This window comes from Ambystoma mexicanum, chromosome 8 (assembly GCF_040938575.1).
Source record: "Ambystoma mexicanum isolate Mex_15411 chromosome 8, UKY_AmexF1_1, whole genome shotgun sequence".
Taxonomy (NCBI): domain Eukaryota; kingdom Metazoa; phylum Chordata; class Amphibia; order Caudata; family Ambystomatidae; genus Ambystoma; species Ambystoma mexicanum.
The window spans coordinates 621,898,801-621,925,824 of NC_090929.1; the positions used below are offsets into that span (position 1 = coordinate 621,898,801).

The window sequence follows — 27,024 nt, forward strand, 5'->3', positions numbered from 1 at the left end:
TATATCCGAGTTGTTAACGGACAGTGCCTGGAAGAAGTAAGTGGCTGGATGTCAAAAAACCACTTACAGCTTAATGCAGCTAAAACCAAACTTATTTTATTCGGACCCAAGCATCTGCTGAACACAGTCAAGAATGGGCCCGTCCCAATGCTTTTAGGCAAAAGCCTAAAATTGTTATCTAAGATATAATATCTGGGTTGTGTATCGCAGAAGGATCTTGGTAGTGAACCCCAGGTGAGAGCCAAGATCCAAGCAGTGCACTTTTCCCTGAGATTGCTACGCCAAGTACTCTCTTACATACCTAAAGAAGAAAAGAAGATCATGCGTCTGTGGTGGGTCCATTAACCAGGGCCTGCCTTGGCTATTATAATAGTCAATTACTGGGTGTCCCTTCTAAACAACTTCAGCGTCTCCAGAAAGCACAGAATGCTGCTGTCAGAATGATATTTAAGCTGAGTAGAACAGCTTACGTGTCTTCATTCCGCTGTGAGCTACACTGCCTTTCAATTGAAGATCGCATCAGGTTTAAAGTAGCCTGTATCGTCTTCAAATGTGTAAATGGTACGGCTCCCTTGTATCTGAGAGAGCTAATTCAGTCGTACCATCCGGTGAGACAGTTACATTCTAGTGAGATTCATCTCTTGGCTATCCCCTATCCAGGATACAAATCAAGGGGTGACAGAAGATTCTCTGTCTTTGGTCCAAAGCTGTGGAACTCTTTGCCACTAGAACTACGGACAATGAGCTCACTTCTTCAGTTTTGCCGAGCACTAAAGACTTTCCTTTTTAGATAGAGAGGTCTCTGTATTAAGGGGTCTGGTATGGAATTTGCTATATTCTCTATCAACTGTTGCTGTCATCTTCCCCGTTATATGGTTCATTCTGTTTTGTGCACGTTATAAATATCAAATACAAGTGCAACGTTCATTGGTGGCCCTGGTTGCCCTGCCCTTCTTCATTGAGAAAGTCTAGAGCAGGTCCCAGAGAGAATATGGACCACCAGAGCACACCATGTCAGGCTCTTGCAGGGAGTGGCCCCTGTACGAATAACACTCAAATCAGGTGCAGTGCTGCCCTGAGCTAAACAATACCCACTGTCCAAGGAAGCAGAGGAGGGAATACGATGCACAATTTTTGCACTCCTAAATCAGGGAATTATTGTGTCCTCAAGCTCCCCAGGCAATACTGCAATCTTTCCAATAAAAAAGGCAGAAGGGGGAGTTGGAAAATGATCCAGGATCTCCGCCCCCTAAATGACATTGTCCAGGCAGAATTTCCTGTAGTTCCTAACCCTGCAACCATTCTGTGCAGCATCCCCAAGCAAGAAACACACTTTTCTCTGTGGTGGAGCTGAAGAATGCCTTCTTTTCCATACCTTCTTTTCCATACCCCTGCATCCAATATTTCACTGTGTTTACATATAGTGGAATGCGGTTCGAACATACAAGACTGCCCCAGGTGTACTGCGAATCCCCCAGCATCTTTAATAGAATCTTACATGTTGATCTAGGAAACATCCAAGTTTCCAGTACTATCATTCAATATGTGGATGATCTGGTGGTGTGTATCGACAGTGAACAACAGTGCCGGAGGGACTCTGTCACTCTCTTGTTATGTTAATGTTAACGGATATTTGTACCGTGTAATATCACCAACGGAGTGGTGCCCTGGCGCTTTGGAGGCTCTGAAAAGAAAGGGGAGGGGGGTGAGTTAGTGGGAATAAGCTGGACAAGTGCAAGAGAGCAGTGATGTGCTGTTGGTAGCCTCAACCCGGTTAACACCGTTGGCTGGGCTTGGGGTGTTTTCCGGTCGGCATCCGTCGTGTACTGTTGTGCGAGTCTATGTGTGGTTTGTTTTGTTGTTGCAGTGTAGTGCAGTTTGTGCAGATTGTTGCGTTTATAGGTTTGTGGTTGTGTTTGGTTAGAATTTGAGAGGTTTATGTAGAGGGTTGAAAATTGTTAGTGGATTGGTTAGTTGGCATAGCTGTTAGGAAGCAAATCTCTAAACTTCCATGTTTTCTCTCCGGGTGGGGCATTGTTAGGAAGCGAAGTGCTAAACTTCCATATTTCCTCTCCAGGTGGGGGGCGCAAGCATCTCCATACCTCTAGCCAGATCTGGGACCGGCCAACAGCACACAGTCTCTTCCACACATGACGCACACCCCCATTCAAACCGTGTCCAAGTTTGGTCCAGCCTATCTCTGTCAAACCTGGATGTATGCGTGGTAAGCAGGTGTTTATGACTCCATTCAAATCTAGCCATGATGACCTTCCCATTCCAGTCAATACGCGGCGACGGTCGGCCAAAGCCACTGTCACGCTCACCTGATCCCACGGAGGCGCAGGTCTCTGAAGATGGACAGGAAGGGCCCCTCTACTCTGGCTTTTCTGGCTCGCAGGAATATTCCCCTGTGCGTGAAAAGGGAGTATTACCTACTGATGGAATAATGCTCAAGCCTCCCATTCCCTTCCAACCCTCCACGATACCCTTCGACGATTCCCCGTGAAGTCTCACCTTAGGGTCTGGAAGGATGAGTTCTCCATCCTGCTTCTGATGCAGGGGCGCGTTGAAACCCAGTTACTTCACTGGATTGAGGTTTGATGGGAGTTCAAAATAAGCTTGACTATTCAGGTGAGGCGCTGTAAGAGTTCAGTTGCAAGTTCAAAAGTTCAAGCTTAATAATAATTTTCATTGTCTTATTGCAGCAAGCGCTAATGCTTATGTCTTTTTCCCCTTAGGGGCCAGGGTTCGGAATGCCGGAGATATGGCGCCGACCCGAAGTGAAACGTGCAGTTCCAGTAAATGACAGGTAAGTTCTGGATGAGCGTTCAGGTAATGTCTTTGCATTCGCTCATTCAATGTCTGTCTTTTTTGCCCATAGGGGCCGGGGTCCGGAATGCCAGGAAGCGGCAGGACCCGAAATGAAATGGGAATGACCCAACAGGTAAGTCTTAGAAGGAAACTGAGCCTTTCCTATTCCTTTCCTTCTCTCACCTTGTTTTCTAGTCTTTTTCTCTCTAGGCTCTGGGAAGTGGGTGCGGATCCGGATGATCGCTGCTGAAGATGGAGGCGCCCAGGAAAGGTGAGTGAAATGCAGCGCTGCAGCGATCGAAGCGAAATGCTTTTAAAATTATGTCTTCCCTTTCAGGATCGTCGGTGTGATGTCTCCGTGATGCAGCTTTAGCAGGTAAGGTCTTCTTTCTCACCAATTCTCTCTCATCTCCCTTTGCAGGCGACCCAGGATGCTGACAGGCGTGGCTGAAGTCCAGATGCAGGAGCTGACACGGTGAGCATCCAGCTGTGAGGAGCAGAACAACGCGAAGCGTGAGTTGCTGATCGGGCGTGGTTTAAATAGCTTTGGAAGAAGTTCCAGGTATGTATCCTTCCACCGATCAGGTATGTATCCTTCCCCGACCACACCCAGGTGGAAAGTAGTCCCACAGGTAAAGTAGTTACATTCAGGCCGCAAGAGGGCCTGGATGTAGCAGCATGGTCTGCCCCAGGTAAGTGCACATTAAAACACTTGAACACATGTCTAGCTTTATGAGCCTGGCGCCTAAGGCGCCAGGACAGGGGTCCAACATGAGCCTGGCGCCTAAGGCGCCAGGACTGTGTCCAAAGGGCCCCAGCTTGGGCCCGCTGGCACTTCCCTGGGGGGAATGATGCCTGCCTCTGGGGTTGCTGGGTTGGACCTGGCTCCTTGGAGGTAGGCATCATGACAGCCACTCCATCCAGACTTAGTAGTGGTCGGCATTCTCAGTTTAAACAGCTGCTCACGCAGGCTACTACTCACAGCCCGCTCGAAACCTGGCATGTGCCAGCGTTCGCACCTGCGTTCATGCGCGGCACCTGCTATCATCCACAACTCTATCCTGGCCTTGTCCATGCCAATGTCCAGTGTGGCAGCTGCCAACATCCACTCAACTCTATTCAAATATGGTATCTGGTAGTGTTTAAGGAGTGGGTGAGGTTGTAGGGTGGGCTGGCCAGGGGTGCTGATTCTGTCTTCATGGGGTTTTGCTTGTGTCCTATTTGATCTAGCGTTGTCTCTCTTGTAATTGCAGGGGTTTACTTGGTTGGATCTGGGTGTTTGTCAGTGTCATCCTAAATCTGTCATCCTGTTCTTTGCAACTGTTAGCATACAAAGGGTACACAGTATACAAAGCAAAACTACAGTACTGTCTCCAGGAAGTACTCTATCTGGCACAACTGATATCTGTCCATGGGAAGCAAATCATACCTGAGCGTGCAGCATTAGTGCGCAGTGCCCCCCAGCCACAGACAGTTAAAGAAATGCAGACATTTCTTGGGCTGTGTAACTATTGCAGGGCGTGGATTTTAGATTACGCTGTATACACCAGACCCCTGTTGCAGGGTCTCAAGGAGGCACAAAAGACAGACAAAAACATAGTGTCAAAATAGTGTGGATAGAGGAAATGCCTACCAGCTTCAATGACCTAAAAGAGGTCATCTGTACGGCACCAGTGCTGGCAGCCCCTTACTACACCCATGAGATCTATCTGTTTTCCCATTCTAATGGTCAAATTATGACTGCAGTGCTCACGCAGAAAAGCATTGTGGGCCACAAGCCATTGACATATTACAGTGGAGTGCTATATTCAGTGATGCATTGCCAGTTCCCTTGTGAACAGGCACTTGCGACTGCAGCACTTGCAATTAAAAAAGCTTCACAATTGTCGTGGGGTGTTCTGTAACGCTGTACGTGGAGCATGCTGTATTTGCCATCTTTGAGCGGTCAAAATTAACTCTCACCACACAGGCATCAGTGTACGAGGTCATTCTGTCTAGCCCACACATGCACATAGTACGATTCAAGACTGTAAACCCTGCCATCTTTCTCACAGAACTGTGTACCGACGAGGACCTGGTAAAGCATGACTGAGCGACATTCAAAGGGGAAGAGGACATCCCAAAGGCAAAAGACAGCCTGCTCAAGGAGGGGGTTCCTTTTCGTTGACGGGTCAGCAACTATTGACCAGGGGACTGGTTTGAGGCACACTGGTGCGGCGGTTGTCCGCCTAGTAGACAGAGAATATCAAGCGATTGTGCTAAAGGAACTACACATGCACTATTTGGCCCAAGCAACTGAGCTTATAGCCCTCATCGAGGCACATCTAGCGTCTCAGGGGTGTCACGTGTCTGTTTTCTCTGACTCAGCATATGTCACCACTACAGTGCATTCCGGGCTGGTACGATGGAAGAGGAGAGGGTTTAGGAGGACTGATGGGACCCCAGTACAACATGCAGCGTTGTTAGAGAAACTAATAGATGCACTGTCACAACTTTCTATGACTGTAGTGGTGAAATGCCCCACCCATAGCAACAACACAGACAAGGGCTCACTCAGCAACACCACCCCGGATGCGGCGGCCATACAATCTGCATATCGTCCTGTTGCTAGCATCCCAGAATACCCATATGACAGCACAAGGACGATTGCAAGAACCTGAATCTTACAACTTGTTACCCATTGCCCAGATTATTGAATTGCAAGGCGGTGCTCCACAGGAAGAGAAGGACCTCTGGCAAAAGAGGGTATGTAAACAGTCGCCGACAGATTTATTGTGGTGACTGGAAATAACAGGCAATGCAATCATGCCACCGGAGCTGCTACTGGTCGCTTTCGAGCAGGTGCATCATCCATCCCACGTGTTGAAACACCATATTGCTGCAGATATACAGGAGGACTGGTTTGTCCCCAATCTGCAGGAGCTACTTACTAAAATGGTCATTAAGTGCACTAATTGTCAATCTTACAGTACCAGCACACATTGAGAACTATGCAAGGTACCCTGCCATGCTCAACTGGCCCATTCCGCGAATTACACATCGACTACGTGGATATGAGAGAAAGATGTAACAGATACCGTTACTTGATCGCGGTCGTTTGTCCCTTCTCCTGATGGGTGGAGGAAGGTCTTGTGCACATCCTGATGCCAAATGTGCAACCAAGTTTTTGATTAGAGATATTTTTCCTCGCTGGGGTGTGTGCGATGTATTGAGATCAGACAATGGCACCCACTTCTTCAATGAGCTGTTCAAGGAAAGAACAGCATTGTCAGGCATCTGGCATCGGATGTGCACAATTTACCACCCCCGGCCAACAGGTTGTGGACAGGATCAACGGTCTGTTGAAAAACAAATTGTCCAAACTTTGTACCACGTTAAAGAAAAACTGGGTTCTCTATTTGCCCCTGGCCTTTTTTAGTATGCGCACACAGCCCTGTAAAGATCCATTTATCACCACATGAGGTGGTAACGGAGCAGTGAATGCACACACCCTTATCTCCCATCAGGAGAGCTTAATACGCTCACAGAGCTGTGTCTGAACTAGGGGACGAATTTAAAGATGATCTTTCTGGCCTAACCAAAGCGATAAAATATATTTCTCAACAGATAGAGCCACCGCGAACTAAAGAAACAACCAGCGCTGCTTCTACCTCAGTGACGTCACCAACTCTTCAGCATTTGCCAGGAGACCTGATCTACGTGAAGAACGCTTTGCACCGTTGGAGTGAGGCTAGGTACAATGGTCCATACACTGTTGTCTATGCAACTCCTCTGACAGTTTAGGTTAGTGAGCTGCGGTACTTGGCACATCTTTCCAAAGTATGGAAAGCACCCCATACCACACCCCCGCACAGACTGAATAAAATGTTAAATGTGACTGATTTATCTTACATGTTCTGGTGTTGAGTTTTTACACACAAAAACAAACCGCAACTCCCCATTGTTGATGCTGCTACGCACAATTTGCACTTTCGTTTTGTTGTTATTTTGAACTGCCTCTCTCTCTCTCTTTCATTCTCTCTCTCCCTCTCTCTCTTTACAAAAATATGTTTGGAGCACGCCCTGACTAATATTGTGGCTATTCTACAATAACTACGTTCTCTTGTATTGTATTGTATAGAAATGTGTAGAGCGTGACAAGACCTTGCAGCATCAAGGTGCTGAAAAGAGAGTGAGATTGCAAATCGGGGGCTAGAACAAAAGTGTTTTTAACTGCTCACGAAAAGAAGCAAAAAAACGGGAGTGCCCCGAATTTGGGGAGGGGGGAAATTCCCTCCCTATTGTGTAGCTGGACTATTTTCATTCTCTATGTGTAGTTTAGGGATCTATTTAGAATGGAATTTTATATGGGGAGGTCATATAAAAGGGGAGGGTGCAGGGGAATGTTACTAGTATTGAGGGGAATGTTACCAATATTGCCAATTTTTCCTCATCACATTTCAACAGTGCTAATATCTTTACATCATATGGGGAAACTGGGAAAAACAATACAGCTTTTAATTACACAAATGGCACCCGAGAGCAAATGGGCAAGTTTACTAAATTGGTAATGTCATTATTCTTCCCTAAAGTGTTTTCTAACATTACTGCAAGTTCGAATTTCCCCCATGTGACTGCATCAAAATGTCTCAAAAGACAAGTGAAAAGACCAAAGTTTGATGATTATAGAGGGTTAGGCATAGAGGTTATAGAAGACAGGCATCACCCAGAAGTGAGTAATAGTTGGTACGCCGACATGAGCTCAGTGGGGAAAAAGAGGGTTAATGGGAGTTGCTACAATTGCTCCTTGATCCCACACGTGTCGGGGGCCCCCAAGGGTATTAATGCCACAAGAGATTCCGCTCTTAGAGGCTAAATGTTCAGTCTATCTAACATTATGTAGGCTGCGAAGCACTTTTAAGGCACGGAGCGTACAACTTGTGATGATGGAACCAGACGAACTGCAGCGCCCACAATCCCAGAAGCCCACACTGTTTACAAAGAAGTGATCCAGAAGGTTAATGCTGTATGCAGAAACTACTGCAATGAGCATGTTGTGAAACTCACGTCGATCGATGCAATGGAGAAACCAGTAAAAGTGCAGAAGCAAGGAGAATATGAACTGTGTTTTTATCACGAAGGAAACGTTTTTGTGGCGGCCAACAGCAAGTGCAATAAGGCATTATTTATCCCAGATCTAAAAAAAGGGACAGCTGCACTGATGGACAATTACTGGATCTGTGGCCAGCAGGCATTCCTGCAGCTCCTGCCACCATGGAGGGGCGCCTGCTCGCTGGCCACGTTGCACTCCGCTCTCCTGGTGGTCCCTGAAGAGCACTTGATAGTGGGACCAGGTGGCCTATCCACCACAACACAAGCACCAGTATCGGATGTCCCCACCACTGTTCTGCCGCAGCAGCCCATATTCCGTATCTTTCCAGAAAAGGAGAAGAAAGACATGCGGGGAAAGCGAAGGTTGAACTACTTGTCCCAAGATTCATCACAGTTGCTCAAAGAAATACCAGATCAAGATTGTCGATTCCTGTTGCATGTATGTGCCTCCAAACGATGCCGACAATGGGTCCCTCACCCACATAATAGAGACCATGCACACCCTTGGCATCCACATGCAAACAGAGGCTGGCATCCAAAGAAGCGACTGGTTCAACAACCTTTTTTCCTGGGTACCATTGTGGATAGCGGCAATCATGAGGATACTGGTATCAGTGATCGTGTTCCTGCTGGTGATCTTCTCCACTTGCCAACTGGGACAACGATACTGTGCTAAAATTATGCCTAGCAGTGCAATGATGATGCCTTCAAATGGGGTACATGGGGCACCTTGTGGTACAAAAGACAGCGCAGTACAAACATGACCCTGACATGCCCAGCATGGTTGGATTAGAACAACACCTCCACCCCCCAGGTACCATCACAACTCCTCCACCAGACTGGGTCGACTTAGCAGGGGATGGGGTGTATATACATGAGGGATCCCCACCATAATTGGAAGCTGAGAGGTTGGAGAGGGAGAAAATAGAGGAGGAAGAGAGGAAACACATGGGTGTTCATTAACATTGGATTAACGAAAGGGGGGAATGTTGGGCAGCGGGGATGATCGGCTCTGGCACCCATGAGGTTCCAAATGCGGCAGAGGCCTAACAGTGTGGTGTAGGGGCTCTGGAAGGTTGCAGGGGCAGGGGGGTGTCCATAGAAGCTGCGCTGTAATAGATTATCATGTAACTGGGAGCAGATTGTACTAGAAAATGGTATACCATTTTAGGAGATCAGCAGCCATCTTGAAATTGCAGCCAGGGCAATAGGCCCAAGCGAGAAACATAGATCCTTTTGTCTCCGGAGCGCGGTCCTTTTACCTCAGACTGTTGTGCCTGTCTATCGCCTCTGCTGCCACGGTCCTCACTGCTCCATTGGGCTCCTCCTTCTACCTCCAGTGCACTTCCCACCACCACAGACTGTGATACCTCGCATGCCACCTCTGCTACCGCGGCCACAGCTCCTCCATTGGGCTCCTCCTTCTGCCTCCAGTGCACTGCCCACCACCACGGACTGTGATACCTTGCATGCCGCCTCTGCTACCGCGGCCACCGCTCTTCCATTGGGCTCCTCCTTCGGCAACCAGTGCACTGCTCACCACCATGGACTGTGGTACCTTGCATGCCACCTCTGCTATCGCGGCCACAGCTCCTCCGTTGGGCTCCTCCTCTGCCCCCAGTGCACTGCTCACCACCAGGGACTGTGGTACCTTGCTTGCCGCCTTTGCTACCACGGCCACAGCTCCTCCGTTGGGCCCCTCCTTCTGCCTCCAGTGCACTGCCCACCACCACGCACTGTGATACCTTGCCGCCTCTGCTACCGCGGCCACCGCTCCTCCGTTGGGCTCCTCCTTCTGTAACCAGTGCACTGGTCACCACCACAGACTGTGGTACCTTGCATGCCGCCTCTGCTGCCACGGCCCCCGCTGCTCCTGGGTGCTGCTTGTCTCCAGCGTCCTCTTTCAGCTGCAGCCCCCACAGCTTTTGTATTTGTGGCCACGGCCCCCGCTGCTCCTGGGTGCTGCTTACCACCAGCGTCCTCTTTCGGCTGCAGCCCCCACAGCTTTTGTATCTGTTACCACGGCCCCTGCTGCTCCTGGGACTGCTCTGTCATCCTCTGTCCCAGTACCTGCTGACTTCCGAGACCACAGCCCTCACAACCTCTATGCCTCTGTTGCCGTAGCCTGTACTGTTCCTGAGGCTGCTTCTTGTGACCACTGCGTCCTCTTTCAGCTGCTGCCCTCTCGGATTTAGTGCCTCTGCGGTCGCTGCCCTTGCAGATCCTGGTGACTGCTCTGTCATCCTGCCCCAGTTCCCGCGACCACCCTAGGACTACAGCCCCCGCAGCCTCGGTGCCTCTCCTGCCGCGTCCTGCATTGCTCCTGGGGCCGATTCTTCTTCACCTCCTGTCACTGTGCCTGCGACCTATTTCGGCTGCATCCCCCTCGGCTTCAGAGCCTCTGTGATAGCGGCTCCTGCTGCTCCTGTGGCCACTTTGTCATCTGCCCACACTGTTTACTTTACTTTACTTTTACTTTATTCAATTTGTAACGCGCTGCATTGGACCTGGAGGCTTGAGGGCGCAAAGACAAGACAAACAGAAACAAAAACCATTAAAAAAAGGATAGCAATCAGTCAAAGTGGTGGAAAAACCAGAGGGGCATGGGAGGTGAAGCCGACTGCATAAGGTGTGGAGCCAACCGTAGTCGAGAAATACAATATTATTTGTTTAATAGAAGAGGTGCGTCTTAAGGTGCTTCTTGAACGAGGAGACCGAAAGTTGCTGAGGAAGCATAGGAGGGAGCAGATTCCAGAGAATCGGGGCTGACATATAAAAAGCTCCCTTCTCCACCTTCTTACGTTTGCAACGTGGTAGGAATAGCAGATTCGGATTGCTGGATCTAAGCAGCCTGGGAATGGATTTGACTGAAATTTGGTCAAGTAGGTATTTGGGCATTATGCCCAGCCTACATTTGAAAGCGATGATAAGAATTCTAAATCTGACCCGAGCTTCAATCGGTAGCCAGTGTAAGGAGCGTCAGGCGTCGGGCATCAGAGACGTGGTCACGTCGGGCCAGGCCTGTAACGACATGAACCGCTCCATTTTGGACTACTTGAAGTCTGTTAAAGTCAGTTTTTCCTAGTCCAGACAAAAGACTGCAACAGTAGTCAATCTTCGCACCGACTATAGCTCTTGCTATAGTCTCGGCATTAGCTTGCAAAATAAAAGGTTCTCAAATGAGACAAGAGTTTTACATAATATGTAGAGGCAGAGATGACACTGCTAACATGGGCTCTCATGTTGAGGGACTGATCCAAAGCCACACCTAATATTTGTAGCTTAGGTTGGGGAGAAATATCAACCATACCTAGCTTGAATGATTTAAACATGGGGTCCAATTTAGCAAGGTCATTTGTATTGGCCACGATCATAAACTCGGTTTTGCTTTTATCTAAAGCAAGATTATTGCCCATCATTCAATTTTCGATAATGGAGAATATTCTGTTGAGTTCTAAATCATCCTGTGAATGAACACCTAAGAGTTTTACCAAAACCTGGGTGTCATCAGCGTAGTTGGAGAATGAAATTCCTTCTTGCTCGAGCATGTTAAAGAAAGGGGCTGTGTAAATAGTGTAGAGGCGTGGGGAGGTACTAGCGTCCTGAGGAACCCCTAAGAGGACCGGAATCGGGTCTGCCTCATGCTGCCCGATACATACTCTGGTTTGTCTGTTAGCCTGGAATGAATTAATCCAAGATGCAGCAGACAGGGAGAAATTGGCCACCTCTTCCATTCTTGCTACCAGGATAGAGTGATCAACCAAATCAAATGCCACGGAAAGGTCCAGGGACACAAGTAAAGTTGCTAGGCCTTTATCCATGTTAGCAAGTAGGTGTGACTTAAGATCTAAAAGGGAGGTCTCGGTACCGTACCCCTGCCTGAAACCTGATTGGTAAATATTTAGGATGTTATGCGACCACCCGAGACCGCAGCCTCAGTAGCCTCAGTGACTCTACTGCTGTGGCCTCCACCGCTCAAGTGGACTGCTCCCTCAGCCTCAATCTGAAGCTCCTCCCCCACGGACTATCACTCCCTCGAATTCTGCAGCCTCAGCCCTCGCTGTGATCTGTCTCTTGCAGCCGTGGCCTCTCCAACTCCAGCAGCCGATTCCTCTTACCACTGACTATTGCAGCCGCCACCTTCACTCTTCACCCCTCTACGAAGCCTTCCACGACCCTCTGCTGCATTCCTTTCTGACTCCCTTCAATTCAGCCAACCGGATCCTACTACTCCTTTCTACTTGCCCCTGTTCTAAATACTGCTCTGTGTTATGCGATCCTCCTCATTTCTGCTCCGCCCCACTCCCCTTCCCTCCCCTCTTCCTCCTACCCACTCCCCCATTAAAATTCTGCATCTCATTATCATGGTCATCTCCACTTTTTACCTCCCCTCGCCCCCTTACTCCCAATCATCCCGGCACCACAATCCTATCTACCCACATATCTCCAATTCTTCTGATACCTTTAACGTTGCCCTTTGGAACACCTTGTCAATCTGTAACAAAACCACTGCTGTCCTTGACCTATTCATATGCCTCAATCTCCAATTTCTTTGTATCATCGAAACTTGGATCCCTCCCCACAAGACCTCTGTTCCTGCTTCCCTTACCTCGTCCTCTTCTTCTTTTGCGCACGTCCCTCCCCCCCTGGCGGGGAGGTGGCTTAGGCCTTCTCTTTCGCCCCCACTTTATCTCCTCTCCCTCTACTATATCTCTTCCCTCTCTACCCTCCTTTGAATTCATGTATAAAATCTTTAATTCTCCCCATACTATATCTTTCCTCATCATTTATCGCCCTCCTGGCCAGCTAGGCTCATTCTATGAAGACTTTGACCATCTTCTTAACCTCATTGCACCCAGCCCCACCCCACTAATCGTTCTTGGTGATTTCAATCTCCATTTCTCTACTAACCCTTCCTCCTCTCCTCTCCTATCCATCCTCGATTCCCATCTTCTCTCTCCTCTCCCCTCCCACTCACCAATCAGGCTCTACCATTGCCCTTATCTTTGCCTCCTCCTTCTCTGCATCTCCAATCTCTTCTCTACCTAACTATCTTTCTGACCACTCCTTAATCTCTTTCTCCCTCACCCTCCTCTCCCTCCCCTTCTTCTTCCACCCCCTTCCTCAGGCGTGATCTACGCAACTTCAACCCTTCTCTCTTCCTTTCTTCCTGCTCCTCTTCCCTCCCCTCTCTCTCCCACTTATCTTCTCTTTCAGCCACGGAAGCCTCATCCACCTTAACTTCCTCCCTCTCCTCTACTCTTGATCATCTTTACCCTCTCTCCTCATTCCGCCCTTCTCGCCGACTTGCTAAGCCCTGCCTATCAGCTCACCATTCCTCCATGAGTCGCCTTCTTAGGCGCCTTGAACGTTCCTGGCTCAAACAGCCTACCACCCCCAACCAAACTGCTTACTTCTACTATCACTACCTCTATGACTCTCGTCTTAACTCTGCTAAACGCACCTACTTGTCCGACCTTCTCCACTCTCAGTCCTCTCACCCTCGCCGTATCTTCCAAACCTTAACTCGACTTCTCTCTCCGCCTACCCCTGATCATTCCATTGCATCCCCCCTCTCTGCTTCAGATCTTGCCACCTTCTTTTCCAACAAAGTTCTTAATCTCCGACACACTATACTCTCCTCCCCTTCTTATTCTTCTCCTCCTCCGCACCCTCCTCCCCCATTTCCATGTCCTCATTCACACCATAACTCAATCTGAAGTCTCCCTCCTCCTTTCTAAAACCCACCCCACTGCCTCTCCCTCTGACCCCATACCTACCCCCCTCACCCCCAAAATCTACCCCCTCTTCATTCCCTATATCACATCCCTTTTCAACACCTCTCTTTTCACTTCCACCTTCCCCACTCCTTTTAAGCATGCGACTATCATCCCCATTCTCAAAAAACCTACTACTAATCCCCATCTTGCATCTAACTATCGTCCCATCTCTCTACTACCTTTCCTTTCTAAACTCCTAGAATGTATTGTATACTCTCAACTCTCTACCTTCATCTCTAACCATTCTCTCCTCCCCCCTACCCAATCTGGTTTCCGCCCTCTTCACTCTACTGAAACTGCTCTTACCTCTGTTCGCAACTCTCTCCTCTCTGCTTGCTACTCCAAGCACTCCTCTATTCTGGTCCTACTGGACCTCTCTACTGCCTTTGACACTGTCTGCCATCCTCTACACCTTACCACTCTCTCCTCATTCGGCCTTAAAGACTCAGTTCTTAACTGGTTCTCCTCCTATCTCTCTAACCGCACCTTCTCAGTCTCTTGGGGTGGCTCCACCTCCCCAATCTCTCCACTCAACCATGGCGTTCCCCAAGGTTCTGTCCTTGACCCCTTTCTCTTTTTGCTGTATACTTCCCCTCCTTTCTCCTTTAATCTCCTCCTTTGATGTCTCACAGCATTTCTATGCTGATGATACCCAGCTCTTCCTCTCTTTCTCCTCCTTCTCTCATGACATCCACCATAAATTCTCTTCCTGCCTCTCTGCTATTAAATCTTGGATGTCCTCTCACTTCCTTACTCTCAATGCAGATAAAACTGAACTCATTTTCTTCCCTACCAACACTCTTCCTCCTCCCTCCGCTCCTCCTTGCATTCTTTTTCCTCCTTCCCAACTCCCCTTCTCTCCTCATGCCCTTAACCTTGGTCTGCACATTGACACCCACCTCTCTCTTTCTCATCACATTTCCCTCACTACCAGATCTTGCCGTTTCCATCTCTACAACATCCGCAAAATTTGTCCTTTCCTAACCTTCCAAGTTACTAAACTCCTCATCTCCTCCCTCCTCTTCTCCAGACTTTTCTACTACTCTACTCTTCTCTTTGGACTCCCCTCCTCTCATCTCTCCCCCCTCAAATCTGTCTACCACTCTGCCATTCGCTCCCTCTGCCTCCTCTCACCTCACGACTCCATCTCCTCTTCTCTTAACTCACTAGGCTGGCTCCCATTCCACTCCCAGCTCCTCAAATTGAACTTCCTCTGCCTAGTCTTCAAAGGCCTCTATTGTCTTACCCCGCTGTACCTCTCCTCCCTTCTCTCTTCCAATGCTCCTTCTCGTTCTCTCCGTTCTGCAGATCTCTTCCTTCTCTCTACTCCACCTCCCCCTGTGCCCCCCCCCGCTTCCGCTCCTTCCAACTTCTTGCTCCTTTCCACTGGAACCACCTTCCTCTTCGCGCCCACTCCATCACCTCATATCCCTTATTTCGCACTTCTCTAAAATCCTATCTCTTCCACTCTCCCCCCTAGCACCAATTGTTTCCTCTCTCACCAACTAACCCACCTCCACCCTCTCCTCCTATGTTCTGTCCCTCTATTAGTACGTAGCCTCATCATAAATGTAAATTGTTTGTTGTACTGTTTTCTGGTTTAGATTCATTGTTAACTATTGCTTGTTGTATTCACTTGCTCCTCTTGTAAAGCGCTTTGGATTAAGGTGCTATATAAATTAAAATAAATACAAATACACCCTACAAGGCCATGAGGGGGCCGAGGGCTCCCTGCAAACCACTATCCCACAAGAAGGAAGGCACGGCCTCTGACCTACCCCATCCCAAACTCTAAATTATAGTGTTTAGATGCCACTGTCCCAAGACCCCAACATTCCTGAGTACTGGTCAGTCCTAGACCGCCGACCATAAAGCTGTTGAATTGTTAATCTATCCAAAAGATCATAGCAGAAGGCCCCCAGATCCCTGTTTTTTGTGCTGCAAGGTGCCAGGGAGGGAAAGTAACACATTTAAATCCGGGTGGTAAGAACTGGAACAGTGCTGATGCGTCTGGGATCGAGCCTGGGTTTGTAAGATAGTGTGACCTCGAATGTAGCCTCCGTGCCCATATCTGCCCCGCCAGGTGCACATTAGGCCACAGATAAAGGGTGCAATGTTTTCTGCAATTCTAATTGCCAATTAAATAACTTGACGCCCCGTGACTTGTGAAGAAGAAGCCCACGTGGAAGAAGATGGATGGGAGAAGCTATAACCAATGGCCTGGCATCTCTCATGGAGCAGGTCGTAAATGTATAGTGTCGCCCCAACCAGCTACCTGGATTTGTAACCCAGGTAAATTATGCTGTGTGCCCTTATAATCTGCCGCTTATGCCAATTTCGTCAGAGCACTCCGTGGCAGCAGAGTTCTTTGCTATTGTGTACTTCTCGTGTATGAGAATAAACTTTGTTCTCCTTGCAAGATGTGTGCTTGGTCTTTTTCCCTAGTGGGTTATATTGTTTCTGGTGTGAGCGTTGAGGGGTTTCTCTACACTAGTAAAGTAACAAAACAGAAATTATTCTGTGGCTTAAAAACAAGAAGTGCTGTAGGAAGAAAACCTCATAACAAGATTGCCACTCTTGAACCGCAACTTGACTGTTAAACACTACCAGAAAACTTGGTATGACTGGAGTTCCCATTTATTATCCTTCACAGCTCTAAAGACCTTGAAGAAGATGAATACAAATTCTGACCTCTGTAATACTGCTTCCACTTCTACCACGAGGATTAGAATTTGAAAATGTACACAGATAAAGTTCCAATAACACTTGCATTCTCTTGACTTTAAAATGTGTATTATAAATCCATGCAAAGGTTGGATAAGCTGGAGTTAAAGGCAGAGCCGGGGTTTACAGCATAAACAGTGACCAGGAGTTACCACTGGGGAACAAGAGGTTAGTACATAGTGTTCCGCAAATCTAAATTTCACATAAAATGCAAACCCATCGTTTTGACCATTATTTATGACTCCTTGTGATTTAAAATTTCATTTAGATGAATCCTACTGTTTATTTATAGATTGTCCCAAACACACAGCAGTAAATTTACATAGGTGTGTTTGTTCAGCATCAGTTGGCCTGGGAGGCAAAAGTTGCTTATGGTAGCTGTTTGTGTCAAGCTAACCAGTTTCTTCTAGGCTACAAGCAAGAGCTAAAAAGCTCCCAGATGTACTAAATTTTAAACCCTGCTTTCGTGACATCAACCAACCTCTAGGGTCTGCTACTTTTGGAGCAATTGAAACATATAGCGTCCTTAAAACAAGTTGTTTAGGACTTCTGATTTTAGGGGCAACAATCAAGCATCTCGACTGGGGTAATAGCTTTAACATTCTGCGATCTTTCTACCATCAATAGCACATGGTCTTTTTGCTTCCCCTCTCAAAAGGTCATAGATCACCTCTATGATAAAGCAATCTCTATTCCAGACTTCATCTTGTTGTGAGTCTTTTAATAGCAGCTATTTCACAATGGTCATATTGGTCAGGTTGCTAACCCACTGACCATCCAGCATATGTGGTATAGAAGCCCTAAAGGTGCACTTGATGTGAGCTTTCCCAGATGTTCCATTTAGGCCTGCAATTTCTCTCCACTGTTGCGTCTGTTGCACTATTTAAAAACCTATTGGCTAAAACCGGTAAGTTAAACTGCCACAAGCTTGGTGAATGTCTTTGCATGTGTTTTGCCCTGTGCCAGCAAATCGTTTATACTTTAATAGGTCTACATTTGCACTACTATTAGGTAAAAAGTCACAAATCGTTCTTGTCTCAATAAGACCAGGATTCTGTTTATTTATGAAATGCATGTGTGGATCCAATCAATATCATAATTCGTTATTTAGTTTCCAATGTATTTGTGTAGCGTGGTGACCATACCAATGCCATTCTAAAATTCCTCCCTGAGCCTCTGCATTGCATGAATATGCTTACGTTCCTTGTGCTTCCCGCAAACAAACTCTCAGCATAGGGGTCTTTTGCACAGCTTCTACCTCTTAGTAGCTGATAGTCTGAAGGTTAAGACAGGGAAGAGTGGATGGTGCATTCAGCATGGGTAGGAATAGTTGCATTAAGTTCAGCATTGTGTGCCCTTGACAGTGGGGTGTGCCTTGCATCCAGGGGTAAATGGACACATTTTACAGATGGGTGATGGTAACAAAACAGTGGTGTGTGGAATGGAGGTGGATGGCAGGGCACTCAGAACAATTTTGGAGTTCAGATTGAAAATGCTCTGGAGAGAGAAGTGACATACAGTTGTTTTACACATGTACACAAACAAACAAGCAGGCCAACACGCAAGCATTTTTCGCAATGGCCTTTCATTCTTACCGGAAGAGAAAGAATAATTTACATAATGCTATAAAATAGATCACTAGGGAAAATTGTAGTGTGCTCATTTGCATCATGATATTAACTTTGTTTTTCTTTGTCTTTTTCCCTGACGATCATCACCCAGTCCTCTATCCGCTGCTTTTGCCTGGACTGGAGTTTCTGCTTCTATATTGTTTATTTTATTCTTTATTGAGCCCGAGCTGAGGCCCTTGCTTCGCTCGGGCCTACCAAAGATCGGGATAGTGGACCGTTAACGCTCATGTCCGCCTCCCCCACTCGGCAGGGGCATGAAAGCTATATTAGCATTTGGAATTATTGTGTCTCCCAGTCTCATTGCTCCTAATGAGGTTGGATGAAGGGATGGGAATCAGGTGGGCCTCTTCATATATATATTTGGCATGCCCAGTAAGAGTAGAGCTGGGCGACTTCTTTTGTTTTTCTGTTTGAGGGCAAACACCCAGGGACTTGGCTGAGCACTGGCTTGATAAAGCCGTCTACACCTGCATGTCCTATGCTACTCACTGACAAGTGAGCCATGCCTTGAAGCAGCCATCACTGTGTACCTGTCTTGTGTAGCTTCACTGAACGTGAAGGCGGTTTATTTGTCCGTCAGAGTGTGGAGAGACATTAAGATGTAGTGGTTGGTCCTTCATATATGGACTATAGATTAACTGTAAGTGAAATGTTGTCCTTATTGTGCAAATTCTAGATCAATTGTATTTGATGATGGTAGTTCTTTTGTGTGGCTTTTCTGGAAGCAGTGGTAGTGTGTCTTACTCATGTAGGTTACCTGTAGGTGATGCTGGTACAACGTAGGTATTGAAACTTACCTGACGAATCATCTGCTTTTAACTTACCTGACGAATCATCTGCTTTTCCGCCTCCGAGTCTGGAGTGGGAGCAACCTTCATGTCGGCTATGGCAGCAGTCATGGATCTCCTGTCAAACACCATTGCTTAGGGACAAAAATAGGATTTTTTCAAAACATCTTCCTTGTAACATTAAAATAGGTGAACAATCATTCACAGAGATATTTGACATAAAGAACAGTGACAGCACCATTGGTTGAAGCAGTGGCCTTTGACACCGAGTGTACTCTATAACATCAGAACATGGCCTTGATATGACTAGGAGGGCACACCACATGGTGTAGCATTTGTTTACTCCTTTAAAAAATGTATCACTCTTAAGCATAGCATTTATTAGCCAGCAGTCAACAAGCAAACACCTCAATACAGCCAACTCAAGTCTTACTTTCACACAACAAAGTTAGCCATGTGGATATGGACAAAGATCTATAGAAACAATTTTGAATTTTGCAAAAAAGCATCCAAGGCATGCAGATAAATACAAAACAGAATGCCACTAAACAAATGTGTTGTATTATTTTACAAGTAGCAATGTTCGAGGAAAAACATGTGCATGTGACTTCGGCTCAACTAAATTCTTGATGCCTTCAATTGAGACATCTGGACCTTTGAAATGCTCTGATGAATGTAGGAAATACAAAACTGCACCCACAGGCTCCCCATACATTCTGAAGCTTATGGAACAAGGATCTGCCCATCAGGCACGTTTGGAATGCTGTAAAGCTTCTCACGTTTAAAGAGCTAGGAGTTACAATATTCCGGTATGTACAATTAATTAAATTAAAGGAGCATGATTGATAGATACGGTGCATGGGATACAGTTCAATACATTACTGTTGCCTTTGCAATAAATAAAAAAGCTACTTACCTGTACCAATGTATCTCAGATGTGGGCATATTATACAGAATCACATGTTTGGTATAATATTCCACAGTGTTAGATGACAATCCCCAAATATATTTGACAGATGTCAAACATTTATGTAGCCTCTAAACATCATCAGGCCAAAATATCTAATCATCCCAAGAGTTCTATTAGGCTGCAAAAACCTATGCTCTCACAGAGTCATGTTCTCATTTTGGAACAAGGAACTAATGACCATGTACTTCATTTGGGCCAAGGGGATTACAATGCTTTCCATTATATTGAAAAGCTCAATGTACAGAGGATCCAATGTTTGAGAAGAAAATGTCGGTAACAATGGCTATCCAGTATTTAAGCCATCTATAGATGTAAATGCCTAGTTGAATACAATACAGACCAGTGACAGTTCACATGGCTCAAAGTCTTGAGAAAGGTGTTCTTGCTTGAAGATATTTATGAGAACAGAAAGGCCACCCTGAGAACAGAAAGGCCACCCTGGCATTTTCTGTAATCAATGTACAAATGATACTGTGTACATTTCTGGTGCAGAGATCAACCTATTTCTACTTTCGGCAAGAGTATACCTGAGATATCCGTATGTACTTTCTTCTGCAATGTGCCAGAGGAGGATGGCTTGCCTTTTCATAGCAGAATGACCAGCCTCCATTCTTACTTTTTACAGCACAACTATAAGTGACAACGAGTTGGTGTGCTTGCCTGAAGCCTTTGAACACATCTACATCAAGCCAAAACTAGTGGGAAATGATGGCATGACCTGTATCAATGGCTGGGACCTAAAAGGAAATAGTGTGATTAACATGATAATCAGTATTGGAGAACATTTGCTTAGAAACTTTGCTCAGTTATAAGAGCATCACTAACTTTATTAAATTGTAAACAGCTTGCTGCCTGACAAAGCATTAATTCCTAATCCCACTAAATAAAATAAAACTATATGAGCAACTATTAAGGAGAAACCAGCTATGCATTGGCTTAAAGGAAGTTCCTTTTGTCTAGTAGGAAGAAGACTACTTAGTATCATAGTTGGATATTATCTTTCTGATGAGGAGACACTTCTCTTTTACAGTCAGTATCTATTTTCAAGAAGCTAAACAAATATTTTTCTGAGTTTATTTCCCTTTCCTTTTGTAGGATGATGGCTATATACTTCAAATGCGGACAATGGGCCTCATTACGAACCTGGCGGAAGACCATGGTGCTTTTAGCACCATGGTCCGTGCCGGTAACTTACCGACTCCGCCATGGAGAAAGGGGGAATTACCACCCCACTCCGAGGTTGGTGGGGTGGTAATTCCCCCTTCCTCCATGGCCCTTCCCAATTCCCATTTTTTCCCCATAGGGCTCAATGGGAATGGGGAAGGCGCTAAGTACGGTGCCGTAAATTGCGGAACCGTAATTAGCACCAAGGTCCCTTTGCGGGTCCCTACTTTAATGGCTGGTCTACACCAGCCATTAAGGTGGGGTCCCGCAAAGGGACCTCGTAATTAGGCGCTAATAGGTTAACGGCGACGCAGCCTTTTACAGCGCTGTTAACCCATTAACGCCTGGGTCGTAATGAGGCCCAATGTCTAATGTGTAATTTCACAAAAAATCTAAAATCTATTGACCTAAAGGGAAATCCCTGGCAATTAAGATCATTCACTAACTGTGCCACGAAGTGGGCCATCTATTGCATTAGGTGCCCATGTGGGCTCTTATATATTGCTAAAACTAAGAGAACTGTCCGGACTAGGATAGGAGAACACCGCTCCTGCATTAAAAATGGGACAATAGATAAACCTTTGGTGGAACACTATCGCAAAATGAAACACTCCCATGATGATATATTTTGGTGTGTCCTACAAACCCTAGACCCCGCACCCTCGGGGGGGGGGAGGGGCGACAGGGATCTAAAATTGCATAGGCTGGAACAAAAATGGATTTATAAATTAGATTCAGTAAAACAGGGACTCAATCTTTATATTGAGTGGAATCTATTCATTCGCAAATAATCCACCCAGTTTCCCGAATGTGGGTCCACCTCTTGCCTATAGCATATTCCATGTGGTGGGAATTCAGCAATTCCTTAACTTTGGGCCACAAACAGGTGGCAGCAATACATGGTTTATATATCTGTATAACCATGGAAAAATATGAGATTTGCATGGAGTGGCCTGACACATGTATTTCTGACATATATCTCTGTTGCGGTAAGAACCATTCCAATATGGCCGCCAAAGAATCACGACGTACAGAGCTCTAATTATCCGGCAGTAGATAGCCGCGTTTAGACGCCATCACGTTATTACGGTCACATATATAGGATCACGTGACCCAACAGCGGCCGCCTTGCATCCGTATGTGGAGACCGGTACGCCGAATACAGCTAACAGCAAAAGTAAGACCATAGCGATATTCAAGGTGAATATAGTGCCAGTAGCCAAGCGATTTTCTCGCTAAGAATTAGGCGAGTAATATCTCCCGCTGTGCCATTTATGTTACAGCATTTGTGAAAACTGGGAACCAGTGGCGAGGGTTTCACTTGACATTTTGAACCTTATAACGAAGGGGAACCAGCTTCTTTCAGCAACACGAGTAATTATCCAAAGGCTCTGTCTGAGTACGAGCCCACCTAAATTTCCAGGTAACCCTGTGTAACTCTTGCATATATAAGACACTCCTATTTTGAATCTTAGAGACTGAACATCCGTCGTTTTCTCATGTTGTTTCACAGCAATACTCGCACACAGTAGACGTGCGTTTTTAGCTGAATATGCAAGCATACCATTATGAAAAGAAGTCAAGTGGAATGATTGCCACAATTAATTGAAGTCATCCATAGCCTCAGATTCTTTTCAAGAACTTGTTGAGGCTTTTGGTGGTTACATAATGTGATTCAATTATATGTCACTTATTCCCTTCCCTTTCTCTTCCCTTCCTTCCCTTCCCTTCCCTTTTTTGCACTAGATTGTTGACATGTGCATACATTAGGTCCGCAATTGTAAAGGATAGAAACAGTTTGATAAAAACTAAAATGCATGATCTGGAGCAGACATAGCAAAAATAACACCGAAATGAAAACATGATGATTGATTCATTATTCAGTAAATGATATGATACGTATTTGATAACTGTCCACAGGTTAGCAATATCATTAAGTATTGGGTGATATAGTACATGTATATAAGATGTTTTATATAGGTTGGTAAAATGTGTCTCACTTTTTGTAGATACGCTGGTAAAGAAAGACAAGTTTGTTCTGAAAATACGACATCCAATGAAACCATATATCAGGGGTACATGTGTCCTGACGAAAGCCTTAGCCGGGCGAATAGGCGTCCGGTCACATCAGATGACACCTCTTCAACATCGAGTCTATAAAGCTAAGGCTGGAAACAGACTCATTTCTGTCGGTACAAATGTGGGGGTTTCTTTGAGATTCTATTCTATTCAATATTAGTTGAAGTCACCCATTTGTATTACTAACATCACTTGAGTTATTGATGTGCTTGATTGAGATATAAACATGCCAATCAGCTATTCTGTGTTGTAGAACTTAATATTTGTTCATTACCATATTTTCTTTTTTTAGAGTCCTTTTTATTGTGTATGAAAAAATAAATTGGAATATATTTTTGTAAACCAAACCTTTGGTCAATCCCTGTAGTCACCTAATGCTAGTCTGAATTGCCCACCTTAATGCGATATCAATAGGTAGCCCATTGGGGACTTTTGTTTTCCTATTGTATTATAGTCCTCTTCCAATGAGTCCCTAATAAAAAAGAGGACACCCCTTGCTCTACTAGTACTTGTTCTGCTGGCAGCTAAAGGTTGCTTGCTGAGAATGGGTTGTCACTGGAATGCACTTCCCAGCTATGTCATACTCTTTCTATGATTGTTGAAGGTACAACTCGGACAAACCACTCATGCTACTTTTGAAAAGATTAAAACTCCAGTATGACAATAAGGAAAAAGATTATGCTCACTTTCGAATGTACAAGAATAATGTGCAGATATCTTATTGTTAAAGGGTTCTAATGGGAAAAGGAACGTAAGTGTCCACCTCTTAGGCAAAACCAGCCTGGGTAATGGAATAGCCATATATATATCAATAACCCAGTAGTCAAAAAAGAATCTAATAGAACGCTTATATCTAACAAAAACTTGCGCCTCGTGGTCCCGCGCTACAATAGCTCTAGAGCAGGGGGAAGCAGCTTCCCAATCATGGCCCCTAAACTTTAGAACACATTTCCCCTAAACATCAAAAATCAAGACTCCTTCCAGTGTTTCAAAAAGCTACTAAAACATAGATATTTAACACGTTTTAGCAAACTGATACCCAGCAAACACGATATTATGTATATGACGATCGCAACCAGAATATGTAAATAAGTAAAGTGACCTATGTAATTATAACCAATGTTTACACAACTTGCAACCCATTGTACTGTTGTGTTTTATATATATTTATTGTAATGTTTCTGAATTACAATTAAGATTTCTGTAACTACACTGTGATATCTCAGGGTTCGGGCGTACAACAAATGCAATAAATGAATAAATACAAGATTAGGTCCGGGCAAATCACAAATGCTGCTTTTTTAATATTAGGTCACTATGCCAGATATGACCCATTGTGCCACTGAATAAATTAGTGGTCCTTGTAGGCGCCTTGGTAAAGGACGGCTGGACTTTTCGCAATACATTGATGGGAGTTATCTTACAAAAACTCCTCAACAGCTCTGAATGGTTGTGATTGTGAATGACATTCAGACTGATCTTGGCATGCAGGAAAAGTGACCATGTACAAGTTGCATGGAGGAATCATCACCGCCTTTCTGTAGAGGGGAGAATGCGGTGTAGGATTCTCCTTACTATTTTAAGCTGTATCGACATGGACATGAAGGGCCGCCATAAAAGACAGTCTCTGGCAACAAAGACTATCCTACATTTATACAATTCCAGGTGTGGCAAGAAGGGCCGGCATAAAGGACAGTCTCTGGCAGCAAGAGAGACAGCCCTAGCCCCAGCGATAGCTTTAGTACCCAGAGACCATCTTGCATCAATAAAACACCAAGCACGGTGTGAAGCGCTGGCACGAAGAACCAGAGTAAAGGACAATCTCAGCAACAAGAGAGACAGCTCTAGCTCCAGGGCTGACCTTAGGGCCCAGAGACAATCATGCATCCATAAAATGTCAAACTCTTAGCAAAGTTCTGGCGCAAAGGACTGGCATACAGAGCAGTACCTTACAGTCTACTGGCCGCTGTCTGCAGTCCCTGCAGCCAGTAACTGAAGTTACAAGGTTGTTGTGGCAAGCGTTTAGCAACTTGTGATTATGAGTAGTAAGTGTTATTGATATTTCTAATAAGATCTTCTTCAACCTGCCTGGCGCCGACCCCCCATATAGCATATTCATTTTATTTTAACATAGTGGATTGAGGAGGTTGGGGCTACATTGGTGCTGTTAACACTATTTTGTCCCTTTAAGAACATCAGAGCGTGTTATCAACTATGATTTATACATAGATGTAAAACATTTATTTCACCCCATATGAACATAGAAGGGGAATCAAAAAAGTAAAAGTAGTAGGTGAGCCGAAACTCCAAACCTTATAAAGGTTCCAGAGTAAATACACTAATACCTCAATGATGAAACCTATGATAGTAATACATTTTAGCTGGTTGGATGGTGGGGTAGCTCTGTGTTGGATATGGGAATTCCCTCCCAAATTGTCACTGATACTTGCGGAAAAGAAGCCTGCAAGGTTATCGATCTCCATTACAGAAGCAAGCAGTCTGATACCTGAGGCTGAAACACTTCTGATAGATTTTAGAAAGAACAATCATGGACCACAGGAAAATATTCCTAATGCTAGTGCTATAAGCCAGGAAATGATGGCAGGGAACTCTGCTGGTGGAAAACCCACTAGTGATACAATTAAACGGGTGGAACGTAGATCATGCATGGATTATGATCCTGACGCTAAATTAGCACATACGCAATTAGTGCATTCTGAGAAACTTTATAAAATTAGGCAATCCATTGCTACCATCATGTAGGACTACTTCATCTATATGGACCAGCTCTGCTGAACCTTTTCAATTTGAATCTGTTACTGAGGAGACAGTGGTCATTGTGCTTAACAAACTTAAATCAGCCTCCCACATGGACTCAATTCCTCTTCACATTCTTCAAGCTCTTCCTCTAAAAACGATTCCCTTGTTCACTGCAGCACTTCAGCTCTTCAGCATTCCTTCTTATCTGGTATTATTCCCTGTCCTTTGAAACATGCTCTCGTCACTCCTCTTCTAAAGAGGTCTCATCTAGACCCATCTCTGGCAGTCAACAATCGTCCTATATCCCTCCTTCCAGTTGTTATGAAGCTTATGGAGGCGAATATAACACCTCAGCTTTTTCGTTTCCTGAAAGTGAACAAACTCTTACACCGGTCACGGTGTCACTGTTAGACCAGTTGGCAGTGCTTCCTGACCGTGAGAAGGTCGGGGGGCTGATTCTCCTTGACCTCTCTGCGGTCTTTGATACAGTTGATCATGTGATCCTTCTGCAGCGACTTGAGCGAGCAGGCATTCAGGTTGTCTGTAGACAGTATCCCTATGGTCTTATATTTCCACCCCGACTAGTCTTTCATGTGGTGTTCACGGGGTTCTTCTCTCTCTCTCTCCCTCTCTCTCTCTCTCTCTCGCTCTCTCTCTCTCTCTCTCTCTCTCTCTCTCTCTGTTTCTTTTTAATTCATATCACTGTCCTTTGACAGATCTTATTTCTCAGCATGGGGTGCACTTTTACACCTATGCTGATGATAAACAGCTTGTGTTCCGCTTGGATTTTCCGGCTTTGTAGACCCCGTGCAAACTGAAAACTTGCCTTGTTGCAATTGGGGACTGCATGGAGGAGAATTGGTTAAAACTGAATGGGGAGAAAACCGAGGTTTTGGTGATCGTGCCCCCAAGCCTCACTTCCAACTGGAGCACAGATTTTTGGCCAGATTCCCTGGGGCCTTTTCCCACTCCTATTAGCTCAGTAAAGAGTTTGGGGTGAAGCTCTTACCTTCAGGCTCAAGAGATGCACACACTAATGCCGGTTTTGCCAAGCTTAAAACCCTTAGGAAGATTCTTCCTTTTCTTCATTGCAACTGCAGAGCTCAGGTGGTCACGTTATCCATTATGGGATCGCTGGACTACTGTAATGGCATATATCTTGGTCAACCGGTCTCCCAGATTCAGTGACTGCAAATTTTGCAAAACTGTGCAGCGCGGCTGGCACT

At 45.7% G+C, this 27,024-nt stretch overlaps 1 protein-coding gene across 1 annotated transcript in view; it reads right to left on the reverse strand.

Annotated features, from left to right (window-relative positions):
• The window catches only part of KIF17 (kinesin family member 17), a 1,103,253-nt gene that overhangs the window by 642,913 nt on the left and 433,316 nt on the right, over positions 1-27,024 (reverse strand). The window contains exon 6 of the mRNA XM_069610326.1: positions 18,862-18,959. Within this exon, the coding sequence (XP_069466427.1) occupies positions 18,862-18,959 (98 nt within the window). The remainder of the gene's footprint in view (positions 1-18,861; positions 18,960-27,024) is intronic.